Source organism: Oryctolagus cuniculus, chromosome 1 (assembly GCF_964237555.1).
Source record: "Oryctolagus cuniculus chromosome 1, mOryCun1.1, whole genome shotgun sequence".
Classification (NCBI taxonomy): Eukaryota; Metazoa; Chordata; class Mammalia; order Lagomorpha; family Leporidae; genus Oryctolagus; species Oryctolagus cuniculus.
Window position 1 is genome coordinate 235,964,470 of NC_091432.1, and position 26,072 is coordinate 235,990,541.

Here is a 26,072-nt window from a genome sequence, read left to right on the forward strand (position 1 = left end):
CTCCATGGGGGCGGGGCCTGGGGAGATGGCTGGGGGGGCTCTGTGGGGGGCAGGGCTTGGGGAGATGGTTGGGGGGCTCTGTGGGGGCAGGGCCTGGGGAGATGGCTGGGGGGCTCTGTGGGGGCAGGGCCTGGGGAGATGGCTGGGGGGGCTCTGTGGGGGCAGGGCCTGGGGAGATGTCTGGGGGGCTCCGTGGGGGCAGGGCCTGGGGAGATGGCTGGGGGGCTCTGTGGGGGGCAGGGCCTGGGGAGATGGCTGGGGGGGCTCCATGGGGGGCAGGGCCTGGGGAGATGTCTAGGGGGGCTCCGTGGGGGCAGGGCCTGGGGAGATGTCTGGGGGGGCTCCGTGGGGGCAGGGCCTGGGGAGATGTCTGGGGGGGCTCCGTGGGGGCAGGGCCTGGGGAGATGTCTGGGGGGGCTCCGTGGGGGGCCGGGGTCTGGGGAGACGTCTGAGAGGCTCTCTGGGGGTGCCGGGGCCTGGGGAGAGGGTCTCCTCACAGGGACCCTGCCCCTCTGGCTGGGTTGCCATTGGTGCAGCCGGTTTGTTGTTCCCGGCCCCTCCCTCGTACCCGCTGGGGGCTTCTCTGGTCACAGTGGAAGGGGCTCGGGGCCAGGGAGCCGTCCTGTGAGCTCCCTGTGCGTGTGTGCCCGGCACAGCGGGGGAAGCGGGCTTGGACAGGGCGGGACGGGCCCAGGGGCCACTCCTGGAGGCCCTGGAGCTGCAGAGCCCCCCTCGCAGGCCTCTCTGCCCATTCCTGTGCCGGGCACAGCTTCTCTGGCCGCGACGCGGGGTTCCGTGCCCACGGAGATGCGAGTGTGCATTGCAGAGCCGTGAGCCCCCGGTGGGCCGCCGCTCCCAGGGGCTTGAGGGCCAGGAGGGCTGGTTTGAAGTACCGATCGCTGCCAACAGGTGCCGCCACCACCTGACTCCGGGATTCCTTGTTTGTCATTTCCAGTTGGGTGACCTTGCTGGTGGAGCACCTCAAGCCCCCGTGGCCGCCAGCTGGCCCTGCCCGCCGCTGACCCGCCGACCAGGGGTGCTGGGGGAGGAGCTGGCGGGGTGGGGACGGGCGCAGGGGCAGCACCTGCCCGGCCCCATCTCTGGACAGGTTCACAGGACTGGTTGAGGGCTTGACGTTCGCTGCGTGGCTGGGCCAGGGGTGTCCTGGGGCTGGCGGTGTCCCGGCAGTCAGCAAGCCTGGCCAGGACGCGGCCACTCCGAGGGGCAGGGGGCTGAAGCCGCCTCGGGGTGTCCCCGGCCTGGGACTCGTGCCCCTGGTCTTGGCCGCCTCCCGATCCCCCTGTGACGGCCGTGCGGAGCAGTGGGGGAGGGGCTTGGGGGGTGCTGCCGGGACCCCGCTGTCGCGGCCCCTCAGGCCTGTGGGCAGTGGATCCTGCCCCCACCCCCGGAGCCTCCCAAGCCGGGGTGAGGAGCTCGTTAAGTGCCCGTGGGCCCCGTCTGCGCGGGCTGCACACCCCCGGGCCCTCCACGGGGTCACTGGGACGCGCCCTGAGCCACACAGACCCCAGACCTCGAGTCAGAGGACCTGCTGCCTGCCGACCTCTGGCGTGGGCCCGGCGTGGGCCGCTCTGCGCGCTCAGGGCCTCGCGTTCCCGGCCGTGAAGCGTCCTCCTGCCCCCTCCCGTTCGGCCCCTCAGACCCCTCCTTGCCGCGCTGCCCACCCCAGCCCCGGGCTCCCGGGCCAGTGGGCCGAGGCCTTTGCTGCCTCAGCCTCGGGGCGGGGGGTGCTCCTGGGGGCGGGGGGCTGTGGGACTGCGCGGGCACCGGGGTCCCCTGCGGCCTCTGACCCCCGCCCCCCGGGCATCTTGTCTTGCAGACTTCTCCACGCAGGTGAACTCGGCGTCTCTCAACTCCCCGACGGGCCGGGGCTCCATGGCCGCCCCCTCGCTGCACCCCTCCCTGGGGCCAGGCCTGGGCTCTGCGCTCGGCTCCCCGGGGCAGCTGCACTCGCCCATCAACGGCATGGGCCCGCCCTTCTCGGTCATCAGCTCTCCCGTGGGCCCACACTCCATGTCTGTGCCCACCACGCCCACGCTGGGCTTCGGCACCGGTAGCCCCCAGGTGAGTGCCGGGGGGGCGGGGTGGAGGGGCCTGGCTCTGAGCCCCGAGGGGGCGGTCTCTGGCGGCCCTGGGTTCTCTGCCCACGCGCGGGCACGGCGGCCTCGCCTGCGGTTAGGGTTTGCGCGGATGCTTTGACAGCACCGTCGGTGCACTGCCCGGGCTGGGTCGGGAAGCGGCTGGTGCCTGGCACGGCCCAGGGCCTTGCCATGGGGAACCTGGGAAGCCGCGTGCGCCCTCCCTCCGCCGTGGCGAAGATGTGTCGGCGCCTCTGCTGGAGCTGCCACAGACGCCCCGGCGGCTCCCGGGACCCCGGCCTGCTAGGCGGCACCTGCACTGCCCCCAGTCTCCAGTGCCTTGACCAGCACCAGGCCCCTGCAGGCTCTGCTGAGGCCAGCTGGGCCCCCTCCTGGTTTCCAGGTTGGACTCCGCTGTTTGTTCCCTCGGGGCCAGAGCGCCCCGGGCCTTGGGCCCCTCTTCAGACAGCCCCCAGCGGGGCTCTCGCAAGTGCCCAGCGTGCTGGCCGCTCCAGGAGGCCTGGGTCTGGAGGAGCACTTCCTGCCCTGGAGGGCCTGCCTGGCCCTGCCCCCCCCCCCCCCCCCGCCCAGGTCACTGGCTCTTCTAGGCCCCTCCAGCCTGGGCAGGGGTACAGAGGCCCTGCTGCGCCCCCTCCCCGTCACTGGCCCTCAGGGACAAGCAGGAGGGAGGCCTGGCTCTGCTCTGTAGGTGGCTGCCCCGCCCCCGCCAGCGGGTGGCTCTGCTCCCGCCCCCCCCCTCCCCTGCATCCCCAGAGCCCCACCCTAAGGCGCAGCAGCCTTGGGTGTGGGTGTGCCCATGCACCCTGCGGCCTCCCCGGCTGGGTGTGCGTCAGCTCCTGTCCCGTGTGCACGGCAGGTGCTCGCTGGAGCCCGGCCGCCTTTGAGGCTGATGAGGGGCCTGGCGGTGGGGCGGCGGGGCGGCGGGGGTGGTGGGGCGGCGCGGTGCGCCCCAGCCCTCTCCTGCTGTGGTCTGCCGGGCGTGCGGTCAGTTTTGCCGCGGGCTGAGCGTGGCTGGCCGGGGGCTTCCTGCAGCACCCCGGAAGCCCGGTCCGCTCCTGGGTTTGAGCAGGCTGTTGTAGAAACCTGAGGTTCCTCCTGCTCGTGGGCGTGTGGGTGGAGTTCAGGGCGGCGGGAGGGGTGCACGTGCCCCCAGCCCGAAACCACAACCGCAGAGGCGGGGCTGCGGAGCCCGCGAGCCGCTCGGACTCCTGCTGCTGTCGGGGAGGGCCTGGCCTGCTGCCCGGCGCTGCCTGTTCCGGGCCCGAGCCGGAGCCCGGGGGAGCGGGAGTGTGCGTGGGACCGGGCCAGACGGCAGCCTCGCGCCCACTGCTCCCCTGGCCAGGCCTGGCTCGCCGAGAGGGCCCGTGCCAGCTCCACGCAAGGGTTGCGTCCTGTGAGCTGCGTGTGTTTGGGCCTGCCCGAGGGTGTGCGTGGGGGGCCCTGCGGAGGGGCTGACCCTGCCCGATGGACAGCAGAGGCCCCAGGAGGCCCGAGAGCCCACTCTTGGAGCCCAGAGGGGGTCGAGGGCTGGGAGGGGGCGTGGCAGGTGTGGGGGCTGGAGGAGTGGGCCGGGGTGGGGCATCGGCAAGGCAGGAACTGAAATAAATGCCGGGGATCCGAAAGGGGAAACGGGGCGGGCCGCACCCTGGTCACGCGTGGCGTCTGCTGGCGTCTGGGGTCTCCGGGGAGATGGAGCAGGAGCACGGGAGGAGGTGCCTGGGCGCCCGCGTGCAGCTGGCCTCGTGGCCGCCCCGCCCCCCTCTGGTGGAGCCTGGAGAAGCCGGGGTAGCCTGGGGCCTGCAGTGAGGGTGGGCAGTGGCCCGGCCTCACTGCTCAGAGGCCGGGTTCCCACGTGGCCCCGCTCCTGGGGCTGCCCAGAGCTCTGGCCCGGGAGAGGGGTGGCCCGACGTGCACCCCGGGAGCCGGCTTGGCTGCGGCACTGACCCCGGCCGGGCGAGACTGCCCTGCGTGGCCCTGCCTTGTGCCTTGGGTGCCGCCCTCCGCGCTCCAGCTCAGCCGGGCGTCCCCCGGGGCCTGCGTGCTGCCGCACGGGGGGCTGTGGGCCTCGCGCGCCAGCCTGTGCGGTGCAGCTACCGTGTACTCGCTGGGTCCTGGGCGGCCCCTGCAGCCCTCTGGTGGGCCCTGCCTTGTCCCAGGCTGCAGACCGGAAGCTGAGGCCCCCTGAAAACCCCCAGTCACAGAGGATGGAGGAGCAGAGCCCGGCCCCGGCCCCGGCTCCCCGCTCCACCCTCCGTGGCCTCGGGGTTGTCGGTGCTCTGCTCCCGGGGCGCTGGGGCTGGGCAGGGCCTTGGTTGCTGTGGGTGAGGGCTGAGCGTGCTCCTGTCCCCTGGCTGGCTCTGGGCAGCCCTGACCCTCCTGAGGGCACTCAGACCCCACCCCCTCCCCACAGCGCGAGGCCGGCACCCAGGGCCCTCGGCGGGAGACCTGCTGTGGTCTCTGCACCTGCTGTCTGCGGCTGCGTGCTTGGGGCGTTCTGCAGGGGGACCCTGGGTGCCCGTGCCCCCCGGGGCCCCCATCCTGCTCCCTGCGCCCTGCGAGACGAGCCGGCCGAGCAGGCAGCCAGGCCTCCTGGCAGGAGTTAACTGTCCACGCCCTTGCGGCCCGAGAGGGACCTGGATCTGGCTGGGGCCAGAGGAGTCGTGCCCGGCGCTGTGGGCGCTGAGGGCGCTGAGGCCGGAGCGGAGGGAGGCTTTGGGCGCTTTGTGCGTGCTGGCTTCTGCAGGGGGCTCTTCCTGTCCCTGGAGACGGGGTGGGGCTGGGCAGCGAGAGGAGGGGAAGGCGAGAGCTTCCCTCTGCCGGAGGCGGCCTGGAGCCAGCCGCGGGCGACTCAGCAGCTTTCCGAGTCATTGGGGGTTTGCAGAAGCGGAGATGGGGGCTGCTGCCGGGCTGGGGTCCCGCCAGCGGTGCCGGCGGCGGCGGGCAGGCGCGAGGCAGTGGGAAGTGTCTCCTGGCCCTTTGCGCTGACTGCAGAGCTGGGCGGAGGCAGCGGAACCAAAACTGCTGTGTCATTGCGACGCGGCAGCTGTTGCCAGGGTGACCGGGTGAGTTTCCCACGCTCGCCCCGGCGGGGCGGGCAGGCGGGGCGGGTGGCCCGGCGGGCCAGGGAGGAGTGCAAGGCCGCAAGGTGGCCCTGCCCCAGACGCAGGCGGTGTCTGTGCCCTCTCCCGGGTCACGTGACCGGGGACCCCGCCCCAGCTGGCCCCGCAGGGCAGTGGGGGAGCCCAGCTCTCCTCCCTCCAGGAGGCCTCTGGGGTCTCCTTGATGAGAGGCTGCCTGTGGTCAGGTGGGCGCCGGGCAGGGGCCGACAGGGGTGGGGTCGGCCATGTGTCTGGGCTGAGAGTCACCTGGTCACCCCCCTCCCCGCCTCCGCAGCTGAACTCACCCATGAACCCCGTGAGCAGCAGCGAGGACATCAAGCCCCCCCTGGGCCTCAATGGCGTCCTCAAAGTCCCCACGCACCCCTCGGGGAACATGGCTTCCTTCACCAAGCACATCTGTGCCATCTGCGGGGACCGCTCCTCAGGTAGGGCCTGGCGGGGGGACCCGCGCCCGGAGTCGGGGCGTCTGGGGCCTGGGGAAGGGTCCCCCTGGGTAGCCCACGGCGGCCCAGATGCCCCTCCCCAGCCGGCTCCCCTGTGGCCGGGAGCGGGTCTGCCCCCCCCCCCAGTGGGGAGGGCGAGGCGGGGCCCAGCTTACGCCCAGGCAGGCTCAGGAGCCCAGGGTCTCTTGGAGTCCGTTTTGTCCACGGACAGAACTCGCGTGGGGGCACGGGGCCCTCGCTCCCTGAGGCCACTGAAATTGTCCAGGTGTCCAGCCACACTTGCCCCCACCCCCGCCTGCAGAGTGACCAGCCTGCTGCTGGCCCTGGCCTCGGCCCTCGTGTCCGAGCCCCGCCCCCACCCCACACCCCGGCAGTCCCTCAGCAGCCCTGTGCCGGCAGGCAAGCACCCTGGTGTGTAGAGCTGCGGGCCGTGTCTGAGCCCCTCCCCCATGTCTGAGGCCCTGCCCCCTGGTCCAAGGGCCCGCCCCCATCTGAGGACCCTCCCTGTGTCTGAAGCCCCTCCCCCAGGTCTGAGCCCCTCCTCCCCGTGTCCAGGCCCTCCCCGTGTCCCTTCCCCCGTGCCTGAGGCCCCCTCCCCGTGCCCGAGGCCCCCTCCCCCTGCCCCCCCTCCGTGCCCCAGGCCCCGCCCCTGGCTCATGGCCCCGCCCCGCAGGCAAGCACTACAGCGTGTACAGCTGCGAGGGCTGTGTCCAAGCCCTCCCCGTGCCCCCCCCCGTGCCTGAGGCCCCCTCCCCGTGCCCGAGGCCCCCTCCCCCTGCCCCCCCTCCGTGCCCCAGGCCCCGCCCCTGGCTCATGGCCCCGCCCCGCAGGCAAGCACTACAGCGTGTACAGCTGCGAGGGCTGTGTCCAAGCCCTCCCCGTGCCCCCCCCCCGTGCCTGAGGCCCCCTCCCCGTGTCCGAGCCCTCCCCCTGCCCCCCCTCCGTGCCCCAGGCCCCGCCCCCGGCCCCGCCCCGCAGGCAAGCACTACAGCGTGTACAGCTGCGAGGGCTGTGTCCAAGCCCTCCCTGTGCCCCCCCCCGTGCCTGAGGCCCCCTCCCCGTGTCCGAGCCCTCCCCGTGCCCCCTCCCCGTGCCCCAGGCCCCCTCCCTGTGCCCCCCCAGGCCCCAGGCCCTGCCCCCGGCTCACGGCCCCGCCCCGCAGGCAAGCACTACGGCGTGTACAGCTGCGAGGGCTGCAAGGGCTTCTTCAAGCGCACGGTGCGCAAGGACCTGACCTACACCTGCCGCGACAACAAGGACTGCCTGATCGACAAGCGGCAGCGGAACCGGTGCCAGTACTGCCGCTACCAGAAGTGCCTGGCCATGGGCATGAAGCGGGAAGGTAGGCCCGGGTGGGGGCGGGGTGGGGGCGGGGCCCTGCTCCACCGGCCACGCCCAGCACAGCACCCAGGCCCGAGCTCATCCAGCGCTGCTGCTGCTGTATGGTGGGCGGGGCTTCCCGGGAGAGGCGGGGCTTCCCTGGGAGAGGCGGGGCTTCCTGGGAGAGGCGGGGCTTCCCTGGGAGAGGCGGGGCTTCCTGGGAGAGGCGGGGCTTCCTGGGAGAGGCGGGGCTTCCCTGGGAGAGGCGGGGCTTCCCTGGGAGAGGCGGGGCTTCCTGGGAGAGGTGGGGATTCCTGGGAGAGGCGGGGCTTCCCCGGGAGAGGCGGGGCTTCCTGGGAGAGGCAGAGCTTCCCCAGGAGAGGCGGGGCTTCCTGGGAGAGGTGAGGCTTCCTGGGAGAGGCGGGGCTTCCTGGGAGAGGCGGGACTGGGTAGTGCTGGGGGCGGGGCCCTGCTCTCTGAGGGGGCAGGTAGCTCTCAGGGCAGCACTGGGCACTTGCTGTCTGCCAGGCCCTGGGATTAGCGAGGAGACGGGGCAGACTGGCCGCTGTCCCCCACCTTCCCTGGTGGCGTCCGTGCTGGGGGACGGAGCAGTGAGTGGGCTCCGGGAGTCGGGCAGCCTGGAGCGAGCCTTCCGGAGAGCACGTGGGGCCACGGGCAGGAGCCGGGGAGAAGAGTGGGTGCCCCGAGCCCTGGGCTGCGTCCCGCTCTCCGGCTGTGACCGGCTGTGCCCGGTGAAGGGAGGGTGATGTTGGGGCGCCGCCTGAGACCTGTGGGCTGTCGCCACGCCCGCTGGCCGGCAGGGTGGGGGCATCGTCCCGCACTCTGCTTCCTCATGGGGCCCCTCCTGCCCCTGCCCGGGGTCGCCGCCTGCAGGAGGCGCCTCAGGCCCCGCTCAGGGCTTTGAAGCCGTTGTGCTGGCGGAACTTGGTGTGGGGAGTGGGTGGCAGGGAGGCCACTCCCCTGAGGTCACTGAGAGCCCAGGCGTCCAGCCAGGCGTGGGCTGCGGTTGCCGCAGTGCCTGTTCCCGTGGTCTCACACGTGTGTGTCAGTTCTGTGGCTGCTCCCGTGGTCTCACACGTGTGGGTGTCTGTTCTGTGGCTGCTCCCGTGGTCTCACACGTGTGTGTCAGTTCTGTGGCTGCTCCCGTGGTCTCACACGTGTGTGTTCTGTGGCTGCTCCTGTGGCCTCACATGCGTATGTCTGTTCTGTGGCTGCTCCCGTGGTCTCACACACGTGTCTTGCTTCCTTCCCCCTGGCCCCTGATGGACGGGGCCCCGTGGGCTCTCTGCCAACGCCTCCCTGTTGAGCTGTGGCCCCAGTGGGGCCAGGGAGCTACAGACATCACGTTGCTTTGTGGGTTTGTGTGTGTGTATGCACACCTGTGTGTACATGTATGTATGGGCACGGGCATGTGTGTATATATGTGTGTATGCAGGTGTGTGTATGTACACGTGTGTATGTGCGTGTTTGTATGCTTGTGTGTATGTATGTATATGTATGCATGTGTGTATGTGCATGTGCACACGTTTGTATGTATGCATGCGTGTACACACACGTATGCATGTACATGGTATGTGTGTGTACGTGTGTGTGTGTGTGTGTGTGTGTTTTCCCGGCTTCCGTTGTTCTCATTGAGAAACCAGAACCTGAGCTGGTCCCCACTCCTGCAGGGTTTCCTGCTTGGCTGCCGTGGAATGTGCCGTGGCCGTGGCCACGTGGTTCTCCTGGGACGTGTGTTTCGTGGTGCGCTTGGTGCTCGCGGTACAGGAGGAGCAGCTGAGGCCCAGAGGGTCCAGGCCGCATCCAGCGTCCAGTGTGGGGCTGGCTGCTGTCCAGACCTCGTTCTGGTGCTGCTGGGAGCCTGGGGGAGACGTTGGCAGCGGGGGCCGTGCTCCTGCCCTGGTCTCTGGGCGCCCCTCACAGTCAGGGAGGCAGGGGCGTGGTGGGCAGCTGGCCGGGTGGGGCTCACGTCCCGGAGGCCTGGGGGTGCGAGGCCTGGCCGGAGGCTCCGGAGGAGGCCCCAGCACGTGGGCCTGGGTGCACTTGGGCGCCTGCTCCCTCGTGGAGCGCCTGCCCTGGTGCCAGGCACTGATGTCCCTTGGAAGTGACCTCGGGTAAGCAGGCAAGTCCCCCAGGGCGCGGTCAGCTCCAGGGAAGCCCAGGCCCCGCGCCAGCCTGGAGGAGGCACCTGACCCGGCCTCGGGCCGGGCTGGGCGAGGGGACGTCCCCTGAGGGCCGTGTGAGCACCGTGCCGGGCTGCAGGGGCCAGTGACTGCTGAGGGTGGGGCTGGCAACTCCGAGCCCCGGGGAGGAACCCACGGGGGTCCAGCCTGCGCTGGCTCCTTCCCAGGGCCCCACGGCCTGGCCACCTGGGTGCCAGGCCCTGGTGTGCCCGAGGCCCGAGAGTGTGGCGCCAGCCGTGACCCCGCCCAGTGCAGCCTCAGGGCCGTCGGGCTGGCGCCTCCTGGTGTCCACTCACGACCGGCCAACAGACTAGTGCTCGCCGGGCACCTGCCCCTCCCTGCCTCAGTGGCCATGTGGGCTGTGGGGCCTCGGGCCGGCTGTGGGCAGGACCTTCGTCGAGGTCCAGAGCCTGTGGCCTGGGTGTCACTCCTGCCCTTCTCCCTCTCCGGGCTTGTCACCTGGGCAGCGCCGTCCTGACCCCTGGCCCAGGCGGGGGCCCCGACTCCAGCTGGGGTGTGAGTCATGGACGTGCGGTCAGAGCCCCCCGTCCAGGGCCCCTGTGCCCACAGAGAGGAGGAGGGGCAGGCCTGGCTCTCCCACCCCCTCCCCTGCCCCGGGCCCATCAGGTTCCCAGGCCGGGTGGTACCCCTCGCTCTCCTGGGCTTTAGCACCTGGGTCCTCACCCCTGCTCTCCTGGGCTTTAGCACCTGGGTCCTCACCCCTGCTCTCCTGGGCTTTAGTACCTGGGTCCTCACCCCTGCTCTCCTGGGCTTTAGTACCTGGGTCCTCACCCCTCCTCTCCTCGGCAGACCACAGCGAGGAGGGCTCCCTGGTGGTGGCGGCCAGGGCTGTGGGCTGGGGGGGTCGGGCAGCAGGGCAGCCCTCGGTGGAGCTGTGAGGCCGATTTGCCCACCGCGCGTGCCCTGGCCTGGAGCCTGGGGGATGTGAGGACCCCCAGCCCGGCACGTGGGCACAGCCCAGGGGCCTGAGGCTGTCCTTGGGCCTGGCTGCGGCCCAGTGCCCCAGGGAAGCAGCTCGGGGCGACCACCAGGCCTGGCCGACCTCAGGACCCCCCGGGTGGCTCAGTGCAGGGGCAGAGGGGCCCCCACCCCGTGCCTCTGGTGAGGGGAGCTGCGGGAGATAGCATCTCCCGTTGGGCAACCGCAGGGGCCTGCGCCCACGGCAGCCGCAGGGACTTGCTGGGCTGCATTCCCGGGCCGGGGTGGGCAGAGGCCCCTGGGAAAGCCACGGGTGGGGCCCTGGCCCCTTGCCGGGCTGCGCCCAGGCCTGTTTGTGAGAGCAGCCGGGGCAGGGCTGGGGGCCCGCAGGTGTGCCCGGTCGGGGGGGCGGGACCCCAGTCGGATGGGGGAGGCCTGGCTCCTGCCCTCTGGGATGGTGACACTGGGCCAGCGGGGGGCACCCCCTCTACGCTTCCTCCCACCCCCAGGAAGGCCTCGCCCGATTTCCTTCCTGTACCGCGTCCCCCGGCCCGAAGGACTGGGGCAGAGAAGGGGCAGCGCCTGGTGTGTGTGCGTGTGCGTGTGTGCGCATGTGTGTGCGTGCGTGCACGGGTTCTGTAGGCACAGACGAGCTCCGTGCCACTGGGCGAGCGCGTCTCTGTGGTGCTGTGGGCAGTGCGACCCCCGTGGGCTCGGGGGAGCACGGCAGGTGACGGCACGGTGCTTGCCTGGCGGAGCCCCCCAGCGTGAGTCGGGGTGTGCAGGCGTGTACAGGTGTGTGTGCATGCGTGTGCACATGCGTGTGTGGCCTTGTGTCCGTCCGCGTGTCCGCCTCGTGGGTCGGGAGGCCACCCCCTCTGAGGTGGAGGGACCTGGACCCCGAGGCCCCGGCAGGACGTCTGGCCCCCGCTGAGCCCGGGGCAGCGGGCTGGGGGTGCAGTCCTGCCCAGGCCCGCGGAGCAGGAGGGGGCACCCGGCCCCCGCCCTGCAGAGCTGTCTGCCCCGCTGCGGTCCGCTCGCCGCGGGCAGGGTTGGGGCCCCGGCCGGCTGGGCTCTGCAGGCTCCTGTCTCCCCCGGCCACCCCCGCGCCGCCTGCACCGCGCCGTCCCCGCAGACGCCTCGCGCCCGGCCTCCCCGGCGCCAGCAGAGCGCAAGTCAAACATGACTGCGTCTCGCGGGCGCAGGAGCTGGCAGCAGTTGAGTCCCGGCCCCGCCCCCGCCGGCGATGAATGACGCGGTAACATTTGTAATGAAGCTGCCGCGGGCTCTTCACAGCTTCAAAGTGCTCGCAAACACGCGCTAATGAATTCTCGGCCGCCCCCGCGGGGAGCCGGGTGCCCGAGAGTCCCCCTCGCCTGCCAGCCCCAGGCATCCCGGGCACCGCAGCCCTGGGCCGGGGCTACCCATGCCCGCCAGGGAGACCCCCCGGAGCTGGGCCAGCAGGGTGGGCGGAGCGGGGGCGGTGTCTCTGGGGGACAAAGCCCTGGGCTCCCAAGGCCGCCCAGGCCGCTCCCGGGGGCAGGTGCATGGCTGGGTTGTGGCGGGGAGGGGACTTGCTCAAGGCCACACAGCTGCGGGGGGGCTGCGGCCGGCTGACCCCAGGGCCTGCAGCTCTAAGCTGCCCCCTGCCCTGGGAGCTTGGTCACGCCCCTTGGGCTCACCTGCCTCAGTTTCCCCACTGGCTGAGCTGTGGCTGTTGCACTGTGGCTGTGTCCTGCTGAGGTCCTGAACTCTGCCCAGGACCTCTGACCTCGGGGTCACTGCAGGCGCAGCTCTCGCGTCCCCACAGCTGCCCTCTGGGGTGTGGGGAGTGACCCTGCCACGGGCCGGCTCCTGCCAGGGGGGGGCTGGGGGCTGCTAGACGCCAGGCAAGGCCCTGCAGTGCCTGCCGGGCCCTCGCCATGTGCCTGCAGCCTCGGCCCCCCCCCCCCCCCCCGGCTCTAGCTGTCAGTGTTCCAGAAGAGCCCGGCGCGCTCTGCCCGGCCTGGCCAGCGCGTCCTGGGCCCCGTCCCCGCATCTCGCCACGCGCATGGGAAGTCCCTGGGGGCTGCCCTCAGCCCTCACTGGCACAGGTGGCGCTGTCCCTGCGGGTGGTCCTGCGGGAACCACGCGGGGCCAGCACGGCAGGCAGCCTGGGGGACGCGGGGACGCGGGGCTGCCAGGGCTGCCGCAGGCCGGGCAGCCGAGGCGCGGGCACCGCCTGTCCCTCCGGCTGTGCCTTGGGTCTGCCAGACCTGAAGACGGGGGCGGGAGGCCTGCGTGAGGTGGTCTGGGCTTGGCCTGGGAGCTGGGCAGGGAGGCGGCTCTGTGGGTGGGCGGGCTCGCGGGGTTGGTAGCTGTGCTGGGGGTGGGGCCGGGAGAGGGCAGGTGTGAGCGACCCCCAGCCCCGCCCGGGGGAGGACTTGGTGCTGCTGGGCATCCGAGCCTGGGTGGGGGTGTGGGAGCCCTGGAGGGTGCAGGGGTGGGGGTGTGGGAGCCCTGGAGGGTGCAGGGGTGGGGGTGTGGGAGCCCTGGGGGTGCAGGGGTGGGGTGTGGGAGCCCTGGGGGTGCAGGGGTGGGGGTGTGGGAGCCCTGGGGGTGCAGGGGTGGGGTGTGGGAGCCCTGGGGGTGCAGGGGTGGGAACCCTGGCCCTGCTGTTTGCCGGGACAAGTTGCTTCTCTGAGCCTCGGCCTCGTCCGGGAAGTGGGGTAGGGACGGTGCCTCTGCGCGGGGCACGGGGAGGGGGCAGCGGTGGGAGCAGGGCCCCAGCCCCGGGCACTCAACTCAGGGCCAAGCCTGAGCCACCTGGCGGCGCCTGTCCCAGCATGGAGGCCGCCGGCATGGGCGGGCCGGACAGGGCCAGGGAGGGGTGGACTGCGGGCTCGGGGGGAGGTTCCGGCCCCGGCTGTCCTCGGGGCCTAGCCCGCAGGACCGGCCCTGGCTGTCCTCGGGACCTAGCCCGCAGGACCGGCCCTGGCTGTCCTCGGGACCTAGCCCGCAGGACCGGCCCCCGGCTGGGCAGCTGTTGGAGTCAGCTGACCCGATCCTGTGCCTGGGCAGCGAGGGGGACCCCGGGGCCCAGCGGACGTCAGTGTGTCTCGGCCCCACCACGGCTGACCGACCGGCATGCACGGGGAGTGGCCGGCAGTCCTGGGGCTCCGTGGCACCGGGAGGGAGCCTCCCGAGGCCCGCGTGTGGCTGGGCAGGGCGGGGAGCAGGACTTAGGAGTCTGCAGGTTGGGGCCTCCCACCGCCAGAGACTGAGTCCCGCTGTGCGTGCCCTCGTCCCCGGCATGGCCGCCCCTCCTTCCAGGAGCCGGCCCTGGGCCTTCGCACCTGCTGTTTCCTCACCTGCACCCTATCCCAGTTTACCTCCTCCAGGAAGCCCTCCTGGCTCTCCCCGAGTCCGTATCCCATCTCCAGGGTAGCCCCATGGCCCTCCTCACTCCCTGCTGGCCTGGGCAGGCTGTTGGTGGACTCTGTTCTCGGGGCGCGACCACGGCCGGGCGGCCCCAGGCTCACGGGCGCCGCCTCTGTCCTTGTCCCAGCCGTGCAGGAGGAGCGGCAGCGGGGCAAGGAGAGGAACGAGAACGAGGTGGAGTCCACCAGCAGCGCCAACGAGGACATGCCCGTGGAGAAGATCCTGGAGGCTGAGCTGGCCGTGGAGCCCAAGACCGAGACCTACGTGGAGGCCAACGTGGGGCTGAACCCCAGCTCGGTGAGCGCAGCGGGGCCGGCCCTGGACAAGAGCAGGAGGCGCCTGGCGGGCAGGGGTCCCGGGGGGCAGGGGCTGGCAGGGGGCAGGGGCCTGGCTGCATCCCCAGGGGTTGGCCCCCCGGGTGCAGAGCTGTCCCCGCCCCCGGGTCTCGGCCCCTCTGGGGGAGGGCGGTGGCCCCAGGTGCGCAGTGTGACGCTGTCCCATCCGCGGGCAGAAGGCGGAGGCGCTTCGTGGCTGTGGCTGCTGGCCGTGGCCCCGGGGCTGGGGGAGGGGCCTCAGGGCCTAAGCTGCAGGACCAGCCAGAGGCCGGGCAGCTGTCGGCTCAGCCCACCGTGACCGCCCGAGACCCTGACCCCACTGGTCCCCTCACTAACCCTGACCCCGCTGGTCCCGCACGCTGACTGCCCGTGACCCCTGCGTCTCCCCTGACATACGCACCCACCAGGACCCAGCAGTCGCTTCTACGCTGGTGGGTTTGAGGCGAGGATGGGGGAGGAGGCAGCCCCCACCCCAGCCCCCTCAGCTGACGCCACCTTCCCCCCTGCTTCTCGCCCTGAGCGCCCCTGAGCCCGCCCTGTCCCCGCCATGCCCCACTGTGTCTGTGTCTCCCAAGGACTCAGCACTGGGACGGAGCCTCGTGGCCGGCCACCAGAGACCTGGTCCACGCAGACCTCGGGGTCAGCCTGGCCTCCCCCTGCAGGCCTGGCCCTGCTGGGACGGGGCCGAGCCCGGCACCTCCTCCGCTCCCTGGCCACTGGCTCCGCGGCCCCACGTCCTGTGCACTGGTCCCCCGCTGGGGAGCCTTGGACCCCGTGCCGGCGCCAGGGCCCCTGTCTGCCTGAGCCCCCCCTGCCCAGCTCCTGTAGCCGATGCCTCCCCGGTGCCCTTGGCGGCCCACTCACTGGGCGCCGTCGGGTCGGGCCACAGAGGTGCCCCCCGCCGTGTGCTGGCACCGTGGCTGCTGCGCCGAGGCCTCCCGCAGAACCCGGGCCACGGTCCCTCCCCTTGCCACCACCCCCGGGGTGCCCGTCGTGATTGTGGCCGGGCGGCGCCCCCACGCCTGGGCCGCTGGGGCCCTTGGTGTCAATGGTGCACGTTGCCACCGCAGCTCCCGCCCGGGGCTGTGCGGGGTCCCCACTCAGGACCGCGCGGTTCTCCCAGCCAGAGGCCCCAGGTCAGCCTCCCGGGCTGGGCCCCGTGCAGGCCCTCGGGGAGCGGAGCCAGGCCGAGCCACCTCCTTGGGCTCCCCGCCGTCTCGATTCTGGCCCTCAGGGGGAGCAGCCCCGGGAGCCCGTGGGTTCACCCCACCTGCAGAGCCCCTCCTGTTCACTCGGGGCGTGGCCCATGACCGTCGCCGAGCCCCTCGTGTGGTGGCAGGTGGGGCGGGACCAGTCCCGGGTGGGCTCTCCGTCTGCACTGGCTGAACGACTGTCTGCCCCCCCGCAGCCCAACGACCCCGTCACCAACATCTGCCAGGCGGCCGACAAGCAGCTGTTCACCCTCGTGGAGTGGGCCAAGCGCGTCCCCCACTTCTCCGAGCTGCCCCTGGACGACCAGGTCATCCTGCTGCGGGCAGGTGAGCGGGGCCGGCGGGCGGGAGCCGGGGCTGCCCAGGGGCCTGTGCTTTGTGGCCGTCTCCCCCCATGCAGGCCGCACCCCCGACCCTGGCCGCATCCCCCCATGCAGGCCGCACCCCCGACCCTGGCCGAAGTCCCCCCCATGCAGGCCGCACCCCTGACCCTGGCCGCATCCCCCCATGCAGGCCGCACCCCTGACCCTGGCCGCAGTCCCCCCTCCCCCCATGCAGGCCTGCGTCCTCGCCCTGGGAAGCCTGGCTCCGCCTCCAGCTCCACCTCTCCCAGCCAGGGGCGGCTGGAGCGCTGGTGGGAGCCTGGCCCCGGGTCCGGGTGAGGCCGGCTGCCCGCTGTCTGCGCTGAGCCCCTGCAGGGGTGTGAGTGGCATGTCCGGCGCTGCGCTTCCGGGTTCGAGTCCTTCTGTGCCTCAGTTTCCCACGTGCAGGGCCAGCAGCCCTGTGTGTGTCGGGCGGAGTGGGCGCCAGCGTAGGGCTCTGGTGCCCTGCTGGGTGGCTCCGTCCTGCCCAGGGGAGCCGGTGGCGGGAGCCCGTGCTAGCCGGGCGCTCGGGACCGGGCCGGCTGGCGTCGGCTGCAGGGGCTCCGGGGCCGTGCGCTTGGCTCTTTTTTCTTTCAATGAATTCACTCATTTGGAAGTTGGTGTGACAGAGAAGGAGAGAGTGAGAGGAAGAGGGAGGGGAGATCTCCCAGCTGCTGGGTCCCTTCCCAGATGGCCGCAACTGCCTGGTTCCTGCCTGCGCCAGGAGCTCCAGCCGGTCTCCCGGCGGGTGCAGGCCCCAAGCACCTGCCGTCCTCCGCTGCCTTCCGAGGCGGATTAGCAGGGAGCTGGCTCGGAAGTGGGGCATGCGGCTCCTCCCCTCCGGCCCATGCGGGGGTGCGGCTGACCTGGGCTGTGCAGGCCTGGCTGGGTTCTCTGCGTGGGTGGGGGGAGTCAGGTGGGTGCAGGGTGCTGAGTGCAGGCCTGTCCCGCCGCCCAGTCCCTGGGAGGCTAATGTGGTACCGGCCAGCACCATTGCCAGGCCTGTGGGCGGTGTCTGCCCACAGCTGTGGCGCCCAGCGGCCCTGCCCGGGGGAAGACCGTGCTCTGTGGATCTGGCCCTGCAGGGCCTGGGCCCCTTGCTCGGGCCGACTCCGCACCCTGCCTGCGCTCGGGTTCGCAGAGGAGTGGAGAGGTGGCCGCGGAGGGTGCCGGGGATGGGCGGGGTGCGACAGTGCAGCCGGCCGCCGCATGCCTGGGAGGGTTGCCCCCTCCACCCCGTGTGCCACGCTGACCTCACCTAGCTCCATGGCGCTTCTTGACGCTGGCCGGCCCCCGCTCCCCGCTCGCTCCCCACCCTCAGGAGCTCTCGGGCAGGGGAGGGGCGGGGAGGGGAGGCAGCAGTGGTAAGGCTGAGGCCGGGCTGTGAGCCGGAGGCGGGGCAGGCCCAGGTGGGGCGGGGCTCGGCTCTCCTTGCCAGCTCCTGGGCTGAGCTGGGCCAGGGCCCTGGGTTCCAGTCCTGACTCGGGTGTGCTCGGGCACACACCTGCCCCCTGCCGGGCACCCGACTGTGGGCGTCAGGTTGAAGGCGCCCCTGGGCTCGGAGCTCGGGCGGCTGTGAGGCCCCAGAGGCTGGGGTCGCACTGTGGGGCTTGGCGGAGCCTTTGGGGGCCTGTGTGTCACACTGGTGGTGCAGAATGTTGGCCAGCACCCCGCAGACGCCCCCTCTGAGCCCCCTCCCTGTCCCTCTCGGGTGGCCGCCAGCCCCTGGCTGCACTCGGCCTAGCTGGGCCCAGGCTGTGCCCCGGCTCCTCCAGCCGCCACTCGCGGGCTGCCGTCCCGGGAGCAGACCCCAGACGCTGGTGACAGCCCCTGCCTGCCAGGCAGTGCCCGAGGAGGGGGCGGCACGGCTTGGGCCTCAGGTGATCTGGTCTGCTGACGGCCGGGTCCCTGGGGGTCGTGCAGTCAGTGTTAGGGCGTGGCACTGCGAGAAGCTGGCGGGGGAGGGGGGACACACACAGGTCCCCGCCCGCCCTGGATGTGCCCAGCACGGGCTCCTGGACCCAGCGTGGGGCCCTGGCCGGGTGAAGGGGCCTGACTGCCGTAGGACTGCAGGTGGCCTGGGGTGGGGCGCCCTAGCAGGGCTGTTGCCGCAGGGCCCAGACCCCGCGTTCCTGGTGGCCGGGGGTGTCCTCGTGTCGCCCGGGTTACGGGGGTTATGGGGGTTCTTCCTGCTCAGAAATTGTTCTGTTAACCCTTTGATGCCTGCTCTGGTTTTGTGGGAGCTGTCGCTCCAGCCTGTCTTGTTTCCTGTCAATAGTGAGACATTCTGTGGCCCTCCACAGGGCACACTCAACCCCCCAACCCCCTGTGGCCCTCCACGTGACACTCCCCCGACACCCTGTGCCCCCATGTGGCACAATAGACCCCGTGCCCCCCCTGTATCCCCACATGGCACACTCGACCCCCGTGGCCCCCACGTGGCACACTCGGCCCCGTGGCCCTCGCCATGGCCCCCCACGTGGCACACATGACCCCCGTGGCCCTGCCCATGGTGCCCCGAGCCTGAGTCGGGGCTGGGCTGGATGCCGTAGCCCCGCACCTGCAGGAGACAGGCGTGTGCTCTGGAGGGAGAGGTGTTCCCCAGACTTTCGTGTTCCGGAACCTCTGTCCTGGGGCGCCCCTGGGGGCTGGGTTCCCTAGAGCCCCCTTTGGGAAGCCAGAGGGGCAGGCTGCCTCGGGGCCTGGCCAGGGTTAGGAGCGGGCGGGGCCGGACGAGCGAGTGACTGCGCCCCCCCCCCCCAGGCTGGAACGAGCTGCTCATCGCCTCCTTCTCCCACCGCTCCATTGCTGTGAAGGACGGCATCCTGCTGGCCACCGGGCTGCACGTGCACCGCAACAGTGCCCACAGCGCAGGCGTGGGCGCCATCTTTGACAGGTGGGCGGGCTCAGCCGTCCGGGCTGTCGCTGGGGGGTGGGGGCGGGGTCAGCCGTCTGAGCTGTCACTGGGGGGTGGGGGTGGGGTCAGCTGTCCACGCTGTCCCTGGGGGTGGTGGGGGAAGGCCCTGGGGGGCGTGGAGAAGGAAGCCCCAGCTGTGTCCAGCGCCTGGGGTGGTTTTATCCGCCATCGCCCCTTTGGGCCCCTTCCTGGTTTCACATTTGGAATCGGAAGCTCGCACTACCGTGACCCAGCGGGCCCTGGTCCCCTGATGGCCGCCCTCTCCTCCTGTTGCAGCCCCGCCCACACCCCCACACCTCCCACGCCTGGGCGGCCCTGCTCCCTCTGTGCCCCCTGCCCCTCTGCCTGTGTCCTCACTCGGTCTCTGGCCGGCCCTCGTCTGCAAGGCTGTGGCCGACCCCATGAGGACCTTACATCGGCTCCAGGCTGGGCACTGGGGGTGAGCTAGGAGGGGTGGCTACAGGGGGTCCCAGGGACCACCTCGCCGGCAGTGGGCAGAGGCCCCTCCCCACCCTGGAAGCACAAGGCGGGAGCTGCGCTGCCCCCAGGACAGTTCAGAGGGAGCGGGGCAGCCCCAGGAGGCTGGGGTGCACCGGGCGCAGTGGTCAGTGGCCCCCGGGCTGGCAGCCACTGGTCCGAGCTGTGGCCTCGGGGGCCTTTAACAGGAAACCCCCAGGCCCTGTTTTTTTTTTTTTTAATTTATTTATTTGAAAGAGTAACAGAAAAAGAGAGGAAGAGAGAGAGGAAGAGAAGTGTCTTCCATCTGCTGGTTCACTCCCCAAAATGCCATGGCGGTCGGGACTGGGCCAGGCTGAAGCCAGGAGCCAGGAGCTTCCTCCGGGTCTCCCACGTGGGTGCAGGGGCCCAAGGACGTGGGCCTCCTCCACTGCTTTCCCAGGCCACAGCACAGAGCTGAATGGGAAGTGGAGCAGCCGGGACTGGAACCGGCGCCCACATGGGATGCCGGCATCCCGGGTAGTGGTGGGACCTGCTCCCACAGCCCGTTCCTCGCCTCACCTGTTACCCAAGTGGTGCCCTGGGGAACCCTGGAGGCGGCGGCACCCCGCCCTCACGGGCACACCCCCCTGGGGCTCTGGCCGTGGCCCTGGCCGGTGGGGAGCCGGCAGCGACAGCCTCAGGGCTCTACCCCTTGGGGTCTCCGAGCAGTGACTGGAGAGGCCCCCACTGGCCCCAGCTTCTCCTGGGATGGCTGGTGGAGTCCCGTGCACAGTGACCTGGCCTTTGGTGTGCTCCATGCCTCCTGCTGGGAGTGGGCAGCCAGGGCCCGGACTCTGGGCCCTGCAGCCCCGGGCCCCGAGGCCTGGGTTCTTCTGCTTCGTGTCCAGGCCGTGTGGAGTAGCCCGGCCTCCCCGGCCTGCAGACGCTCAGAGCTGCCGTTGGCCCACATGCGCCTCCTGGGCCGGACCTTTTCCTGTGGCCTTGGCCAGTGTGGGGGGCACAGGGCTCCACGTGGCCAGGCGGGACCCGGGGTCAGCCACAGTCTCCGGTGGAGGTCGATGGGGCCTGAGAGCCCCTGGGCCCTGCCCTCCAGCTGCAAAGGCCGTGTGAACTGACCCCTTGGGCATGTGTGCTCCTGGCGGCGCGGGCTGGAGTGAGGCCGCGTTGTGGGCCGTGTTGAAAGCCCCGTCTCAGCCGGGCAGGATGGGAGGCCCATGCCCAGGCCCTGCCCCTCGTGGCCCAGCGACACCAGGTCCTCCATGGCAGCCAGGCGTCCAGAACGCAGCCCACAGGGTGACACCCAGCCCTGTCTGCGTGGCCCCTGGGCAGACCTGGGGCTGGGCTGGGCGTCTGGGATCTGACTGGGCCCGGGGTGGCCCTGTTGCCCACAGGGTGCTCACGGAGCTGGTGTCGAAGATGCGGGACATGCAGATGGACAAAACGGAGCTGGGCTGCCTGCGCGCCATCGTCCTCTTCAACCCCGGTGCGTCCACGCCAGGGCGGCCATGGCCCCGTGGCCCCGTGCCACGCCCTGCTCACCGCGGGAAGTGCCCCGGCGGCTCCCTGCCCCCGAGCGCTCCTTGTCGGTGGTGGTGGCCACGTCTCTGCCCAGACTGCTGGACACTGTCGTCCACGGTGCCTCCCCGCACCGGCACACAGGCCCTGGCTCAGGCGGGCAGCGCTGCTCCTGAGTGCCCAGGGCCCACGTGTCCAGGCTGCTGGCAGTGATGGGCAGGGGTGAACGGGTGACTGGCCCAGGGCCCCTGTGGTCAGGGGTGGGGCATGGCTGGGGGCAGAGGGCGGGAGCTGGGGTGAGGGCTGGGTGGGGGCCCAGCCTGGCCACCGGGAGGCTGAATGCAGTGTGGAGGGGTGCGGTGCTCGCCCTGGGACGTGACACTGGGGAAGCAGCGGGTGGCGGCTGAGGCCGTGCCTGGCTGAGCCCTCTCTGGGGGCCTAGTTCGGGAGGGAGTTGGGGGGCTTCTGTCTTCTCCCAGAGCCCCTGGCCCTGACTCCCTCACTGCCACCAGCACCTGCCCTGTGGCCTGAGCTGGCAGGAGAGCCCATGCCAGCCAGGTTCCTGCTCCCAGCCCGCAGCCCTGTGTCCAGGAGGCGGGGTCACGGGCCGGCCCTGCTGCGTCCCCATGTGCATCCCAGTGGCTTGGCCACCTGTGACAGCCCACGAGGCCTGGGGTTGGACAGAGCTGGGGCAGCCCCAGGTCCCCAGGCACCCCCCCAGCTCTCCTGGGCATCCCGGCCCTGACTTGGCTCACAGCCCCCACGAAACACGCAGGCCCGGCCGAGCCCCGGCCCTGAGCCTGGACCGGTGTGGCTCGGGGACCGCGGCCTCCGCTGCTGCCCGTGGCAGCAGGGGAGGGGGACTCGAACTCAGTGCGTCCTGGCCACCCCGGTGCTGAGCACCACGGGCAGGGGCTCAGTGCGGCCACTTCTCCCGCAGACTCCAAGGGGCTGTCCAACCCGGCCGAGGTGGAGGCGCTGAGGGAGAAAGTCTACGCGTCCCTGGAGGCCTACTGCAAGCACAAGTACCCCGAGCAGCCCGGGAGGTGAGCCCGCCGCCCCCAGCCCCCACTGCCGCCCGCGGGAGGCGCCCTGGGCCGGCCCTGCCCTGCCCGGTCGGTGCTGGGCTCGGCTGGGCCACACCGGCACATGCTGGGTGCGTCACCTCCGTGCGTAGAGGTGGACACACACAGCCCTGCCCCCCCCGCCCCCGCCCTGGGGTCTCTGGCTTGCGGGCGCAGTGTCCAGGAGACGCAGGCTGTGTCCCGGCTCCGGCCCTGTGTCTGGGGAGGCTCCTGGGCCTGGCGGTGCAGGTGCCAGGTGCTGGGCGGCCAGGAGGGCACCGCGGCCCCGCACCGGCGCACACACAGTTAACCGGCCGCCGCCTGCCCTCATCTGGTTTGGTTTAAAGTGAATCTTCCAGGAGGGGGAGGGGGAGCCCGGGAGGGGGCGGCAGCCTGCCTGTTTTTCCTGGCTTCCTGCCGCCGCCCATCTCGCCAGCTCAGCAGAAAATGGCCTGCGCCTGGCCCTGCTCCAGCCCTGAGCTGCGCCTGTGCCTTCAAATGAGGGTGCGCAGTGGCTGCAGGGGCGGGGGGAGCATGGGGCACCCAGCCCCGCCCCCAGGTCCAGAGAGGCCGGGCCTGCCGAGGGTGCCTGCTCTGCTCCGCACCCCCCATCACCGCACCTGGCCCAGGTGCAGCTCCCTCTCCTGCTGTGGCTCCCTGGTGCCCTGGAGCCTGTCTCGGTCCAGGCCCCCGTCTTCCTTGGGGTCTCGGCGAACCCTGCAGATCCCCCTGCGGGCTCAGGGGCTCAGGTGGGGGGGCGAGGCGGGTTGGGGAGGGGATGGCCTGTCAGGGGCTTAGGTGGGGGGCGAGGCGGGTTGGGGAGGGGATGGCCTGTCAGGGGCTCAGGTGGGGGGCGGGGCGGGGTTGGGGAGGGGATGGCGTATCAGAGGATCAGATGGGGGGGCGAGGCCGGTTGGGGAGGGGATGGCCTGCCCGCTGGCCCCGCCCTCATCTGGCCCCGCCCACCCCTCCTCTGCCTCTGCCCTCCTGGAGGTGTCACATGGGCAGACCCCGATGTGGGTTCAGGGGCTCAGGTGGGGGCGCGAGGTGGGTCAGGGAGGGGATGGCCTGTCAGGGGCTCAGGTGGGGGGCGAGGCGGGTCGCGGAGGGGATGGCCTGTCAGGGGATCAGGTGGGGGGTGGGGCGGGGTTGGGGAGGGGATGTCCTGCCCGCGGCCCCGCCCTCACCGGCCCCGCCCACCACAGGTTTGCCAAGCTCCTGCTGCGCCTGCCGGCTCTGCGCTCCATCGGGCTCAAGTGCCTGGAGCACCTGTTCTTTTTCAAGCTCATCGGGGACACGCCCATCGACACCTTTCTCATGGAGATGCTGGAGGCCCCCCACCAGCTGACCTAGGCCGCCCCCGCCCGCCGGACACTGCCGCCCTGCTCGGCCAGGCCTGCCCGGACCCCAGGACGCCGCTGGCGCGCCCTTGGAGCCTTCACAGAGACCCGTCTGGCCCAGTGGCCCGCGTGGCGAGAACTGGTGTGAGGCCCGCCGGGCCCGCCCCCGCCAGGGCGTTGGGGCTGCTCGCGGGGTCCCGGGGTGCGGGCGGGGGCGGGGGCTTTGTTTCTTGCTGTTTGTCGCGGTTTGCAGAACTCCCCGAGCGCCCTCCTGGGGGAGCCGTGGCGGCCCGCTCAGCCCCAGCCGGGCCACGAGGAGGGGCACAGGGGCAGGCGTGCCCGGGCGGAGGGCCCCACCCCGCAGGACGAGTAGGGGGAGCAGCCCCTTTTTCCAAAGATGACCGTGACCGCACGGCTGGGGGCCTCGTGCGCCCCTCCTGGGTGTCCTCGCTGGGCGCTGTCCTGGAGTTGGCTTTTCCCAGCCTGGGGTGGCTGGACCTCAGTGCCCTGGCTGCGCCGTGCCCCCGCCTGCGAGGTCCAGCCTAGACGCGGCGGCGTGGACGGGACGTGGGCGGGGGGCAGTGCCTGGGCCCGTGTGCTTCTCCCGCACTGAGTCTCCGTGTCCTCTGGCCATGGGGCTGCAGGACCTCCCGGCCTGGTGTCGCCCGGTGTCCCCAGTGTCACCAGGGGCCGGCAGGGAAGCCTGGTCTGGGGGCTCCTCACACCCATTCTGGGGGGGGGGCGGGCACGGGGCCTCCCCCACAGGCCCGTCCGGCCCCTGGCCGCTGTGCCGGGGCTGTGCCGTGCGAGGCGCTCTCAGGGTGAACTGGCCCCTGGCACGGGAGCCCCGCGTCCGGGCCGTGTTCCCGGCTCCGAGCTGGGGGCCACCTCTGCTTGTCTGCAGCAGGCCCCTGCCGAGGCGCAGGTGGCGTGAGGAGGGGGCTCTCTGGCGGCTGGGGAAGACGGGGTCTGTCTCTGACCTCCCGGGGTCCCTGAGCTGAGCGGAGCCGGTGGTGAGCCCCGCCCCAGGTGGGTGCACACGTGTGCGGGGCCAGCCTGCCCTCCCCCCACACCACCGGGAAGTCTGGGCAGCCTGCGGGGTGCGGAGGTGCCAGGGACGCAGGCCGAGAGACGCCCCCCACCCAGCACAGCCTGGCGCCTCCGGCACTCAGCGCCCCTTCCCGGGTGGGGGCCGAGGACGAGGCCCGCCCCCGGGGGGGAGGTGGGCTCAGCCAGGGGCACCCGGCTTGCTGGCCTATGCACTGAGGCCCCGGAAGCAGACGCCAGCCCCGGCCCCTCAGGCCCACGCCGCCCAGGGCCCCCACAGCTCTGTCCCCTTCCCGCGTCTCCTGGGAGTGGCGGGAGCTGTGCGTGGCGCCGGCGTCGGCGTCGGTGTCGGCGTCCTGCTCGGGAGAGGAGTTCTATTTAACCAGCCTTTGAGTAGTAGTGCCCGCCTGGTTCCATTATGGTGATTTCTTTTGTAATTATTATTATTATTATTGTTTTGGTTGGGACAATCTTTAATTTTCTAAAGATGACACTGACATCGGCTTGCCGGCCCCACCCCCTTCCCACGCCCGGCCCCGCCCCTGCCTGGCTGCCATCTCCCCTCCCCCGCCACGGTCAGCTGTCCGGAGCCTGCCTGGCGGGGCCGGGGTTGGGGGGGACCGTGCACGCAGGTGTGTGGTGGTGACACGCGTGTGCTGTGCGGGACGAGGAGATGCGTGGCGGCTCCCCGCGGCCTGAGTTGGTTCCCGTTCTGTGAACTGGCCCCGTGTCGGCGTCGGCTCGCGGGATCCCGGGTCCGAGCGTCTGCAGGCCTGGAGACGCATCTATTTTCAGATGCTCGGGCGCGGGTGGCTCCGTGCCGCCCCGGCTCGCGCGGCCGTGGCCGGCGGACCAGAGAGCACAGACGAGAGGAGATGTCGGAAGCAGCGGGAAAGGGAAAAAAAAAAAGAAAAAAAAGAAAAAGAAATCTATTTTTGTACAAATGTAATTTTATCCCTCACGGACACCTGGACGCGGGGGCGGGCGGGCGCCGGGCTCCGGGGTTCGCGTCCCGCCCGAGCGGCCCACGGAGGCGGCCGTCCCCACCATGCGAACCGCGGGGAAGCGAGAAACTACATGTGAGCGTCTCGAAATATATCCAGTGCTCCTTGGTTCCGACCCAGTGCTCCTTGGTTCCGTGTGGGGCTTTGCTCTTTGGGGCTGGAAGTCAGGGTGCCTGGGGGGCGGGAGGGCTGCGGCTGGCTCCTCCCCCGGGCTCCAGCATGGAGGGGGGTCTCGCCCTTCCTGCCGGTTCCACCGCTGCCTGGGTGGGCACTGGCAGGTCCTGTGCCTGGCCTGAGTGGGCAGGGCCACAGTCAGTGACATGGCCCCAGGGCCTGGTTAACAGGGCAGGGGCGCCCCAGCTGCACCATCGTGGGTGGTGAATGCCCTTGGTCTCCCTGCGGTCTGGGAGCTGGGCTGCCCCTCTGTCCAGCCGGCCACCCGCCCAGGGAGGCAGCGGATGGCCTGGCCCTGCTCTGGGGTGCCGGGCAGAGGGCGCCAGCGCCGTCACCCGCAGTGGCACAGGGACACACGGTCACTCAGCTCCACGAGGGCCGACGGCAGTGGAGGGAGTGGGGCGGGGCTTGGCCAGTTCCCTGCGGTGGAGACCCTGGCACTGACGTCTGCCCCTTGGGTGGGTGGGGGCGGCCGCATCCTCAGCTCCGGGCCTCGGACCGCTGGACTGGGACTGTCCGAGGACTCCCCGTCGTGGGACGGGCCCTGCTCGAGCACCTCTGCAGGTCCCGGGGTCCGTCAGGCCACGTCCATCACACCCATCACCTGCTCGGCGTTGCAGGGGCTCCCAGGGTGCCCAGGGGCGAGGCAGCCTTCCCGGGACGGAGGGGCCGCGGGTGTCTCTCAGGCCAGCGCGGCTCCTGGTCAGTGGCCGGGCCCTGTGGTGGAGCCCTCGGGGACCTGGACGAGTGGGCTGTTGCCCTCTTGTCCCACCTCCCACTCGCCCCTGTGCCGAACCGGTGTGAGAGGTGCTCGCCAGTACTCCGTGCACTGGGCTGCGCTTCAGGGACACCCATCAGGGGAGTGAGCGAGCCCCCCAGGAGGGTGCGGGCTGGGCCACTGGGGTCTCCAGGGGAGGCTCGTGGGTTCCCGGGGCCTCTGCGGTGGGCCACGCGGATGCTGCGTCCAGGTGGGGCAGGGCCCTGACACGGGACTGTGGGCTGGAACAGAGGGGGAAGGGAACTGAGCACCTCCCAGCCCCCCGCCGGCCTAGCAGGAGCCCCGGGCTGCCCCCCACCTGCTC

At 71.7% G+C, this 26,072-nt stretch overlaps 1 protein-coding gene across 2 annotated transcripts in view; it reads left to right on the plus strand.

Annotated features, from left to right (window-relative positions):
* Window positions 1-24,931, plus strand: part of RXRA (retinoid X receptor alpha) — a 68,604-nt gene extending 43,673 nt beyond the window's left edge. Inside the window, exons 2-10 of one of the 2 annotated variants that reach the window (XM_070058845.1) lie at window positions 1,838-2,082; window positions 5,511-5,661; window positions 6,842-7,021; window positions 13,690-13,859; window positions 15,306-15,435; window positions 18,234-18,366; window positions 20,238-20,329; window positions 21,302-21,407; window positions 22,631-24,931. In XM_070058845.1, coding sequence (XP_069914946.1) covers window positions 1,838-2,082; window positions 5,511-5,661; window positions 6,842-7,021; window positions 13,690-13,859; window positions 15,306-15,435; window positions 18,234-18,366; window positions 20,238-20,329; window positions 21,302-21,407; window positions 22,631-22,778 — 1,355 coding nt within the window. In that variant the 3' untranslated portion in view covers window positions 22,779-24,931. Of the gene's footprint in view, window positions 1-1,837; window positions 2,083-5,273; window positions 5,422-5,510; window positions 5,662-6,841; window positions 7,022-13,689; window positions 13,860-15,305; window positions 15,436-18,233; window positions 18,367-20,237; window positions 20,330-21,301; window positions 21,408-22,630 lie in introns of those variants that run through there. The other variant, XM_070058851.1, reaches the window with a different exon arrangement.
* The last annotated feature ends 1,141 nt before the right edge of the window (window positions 24,932-26,072 follow it).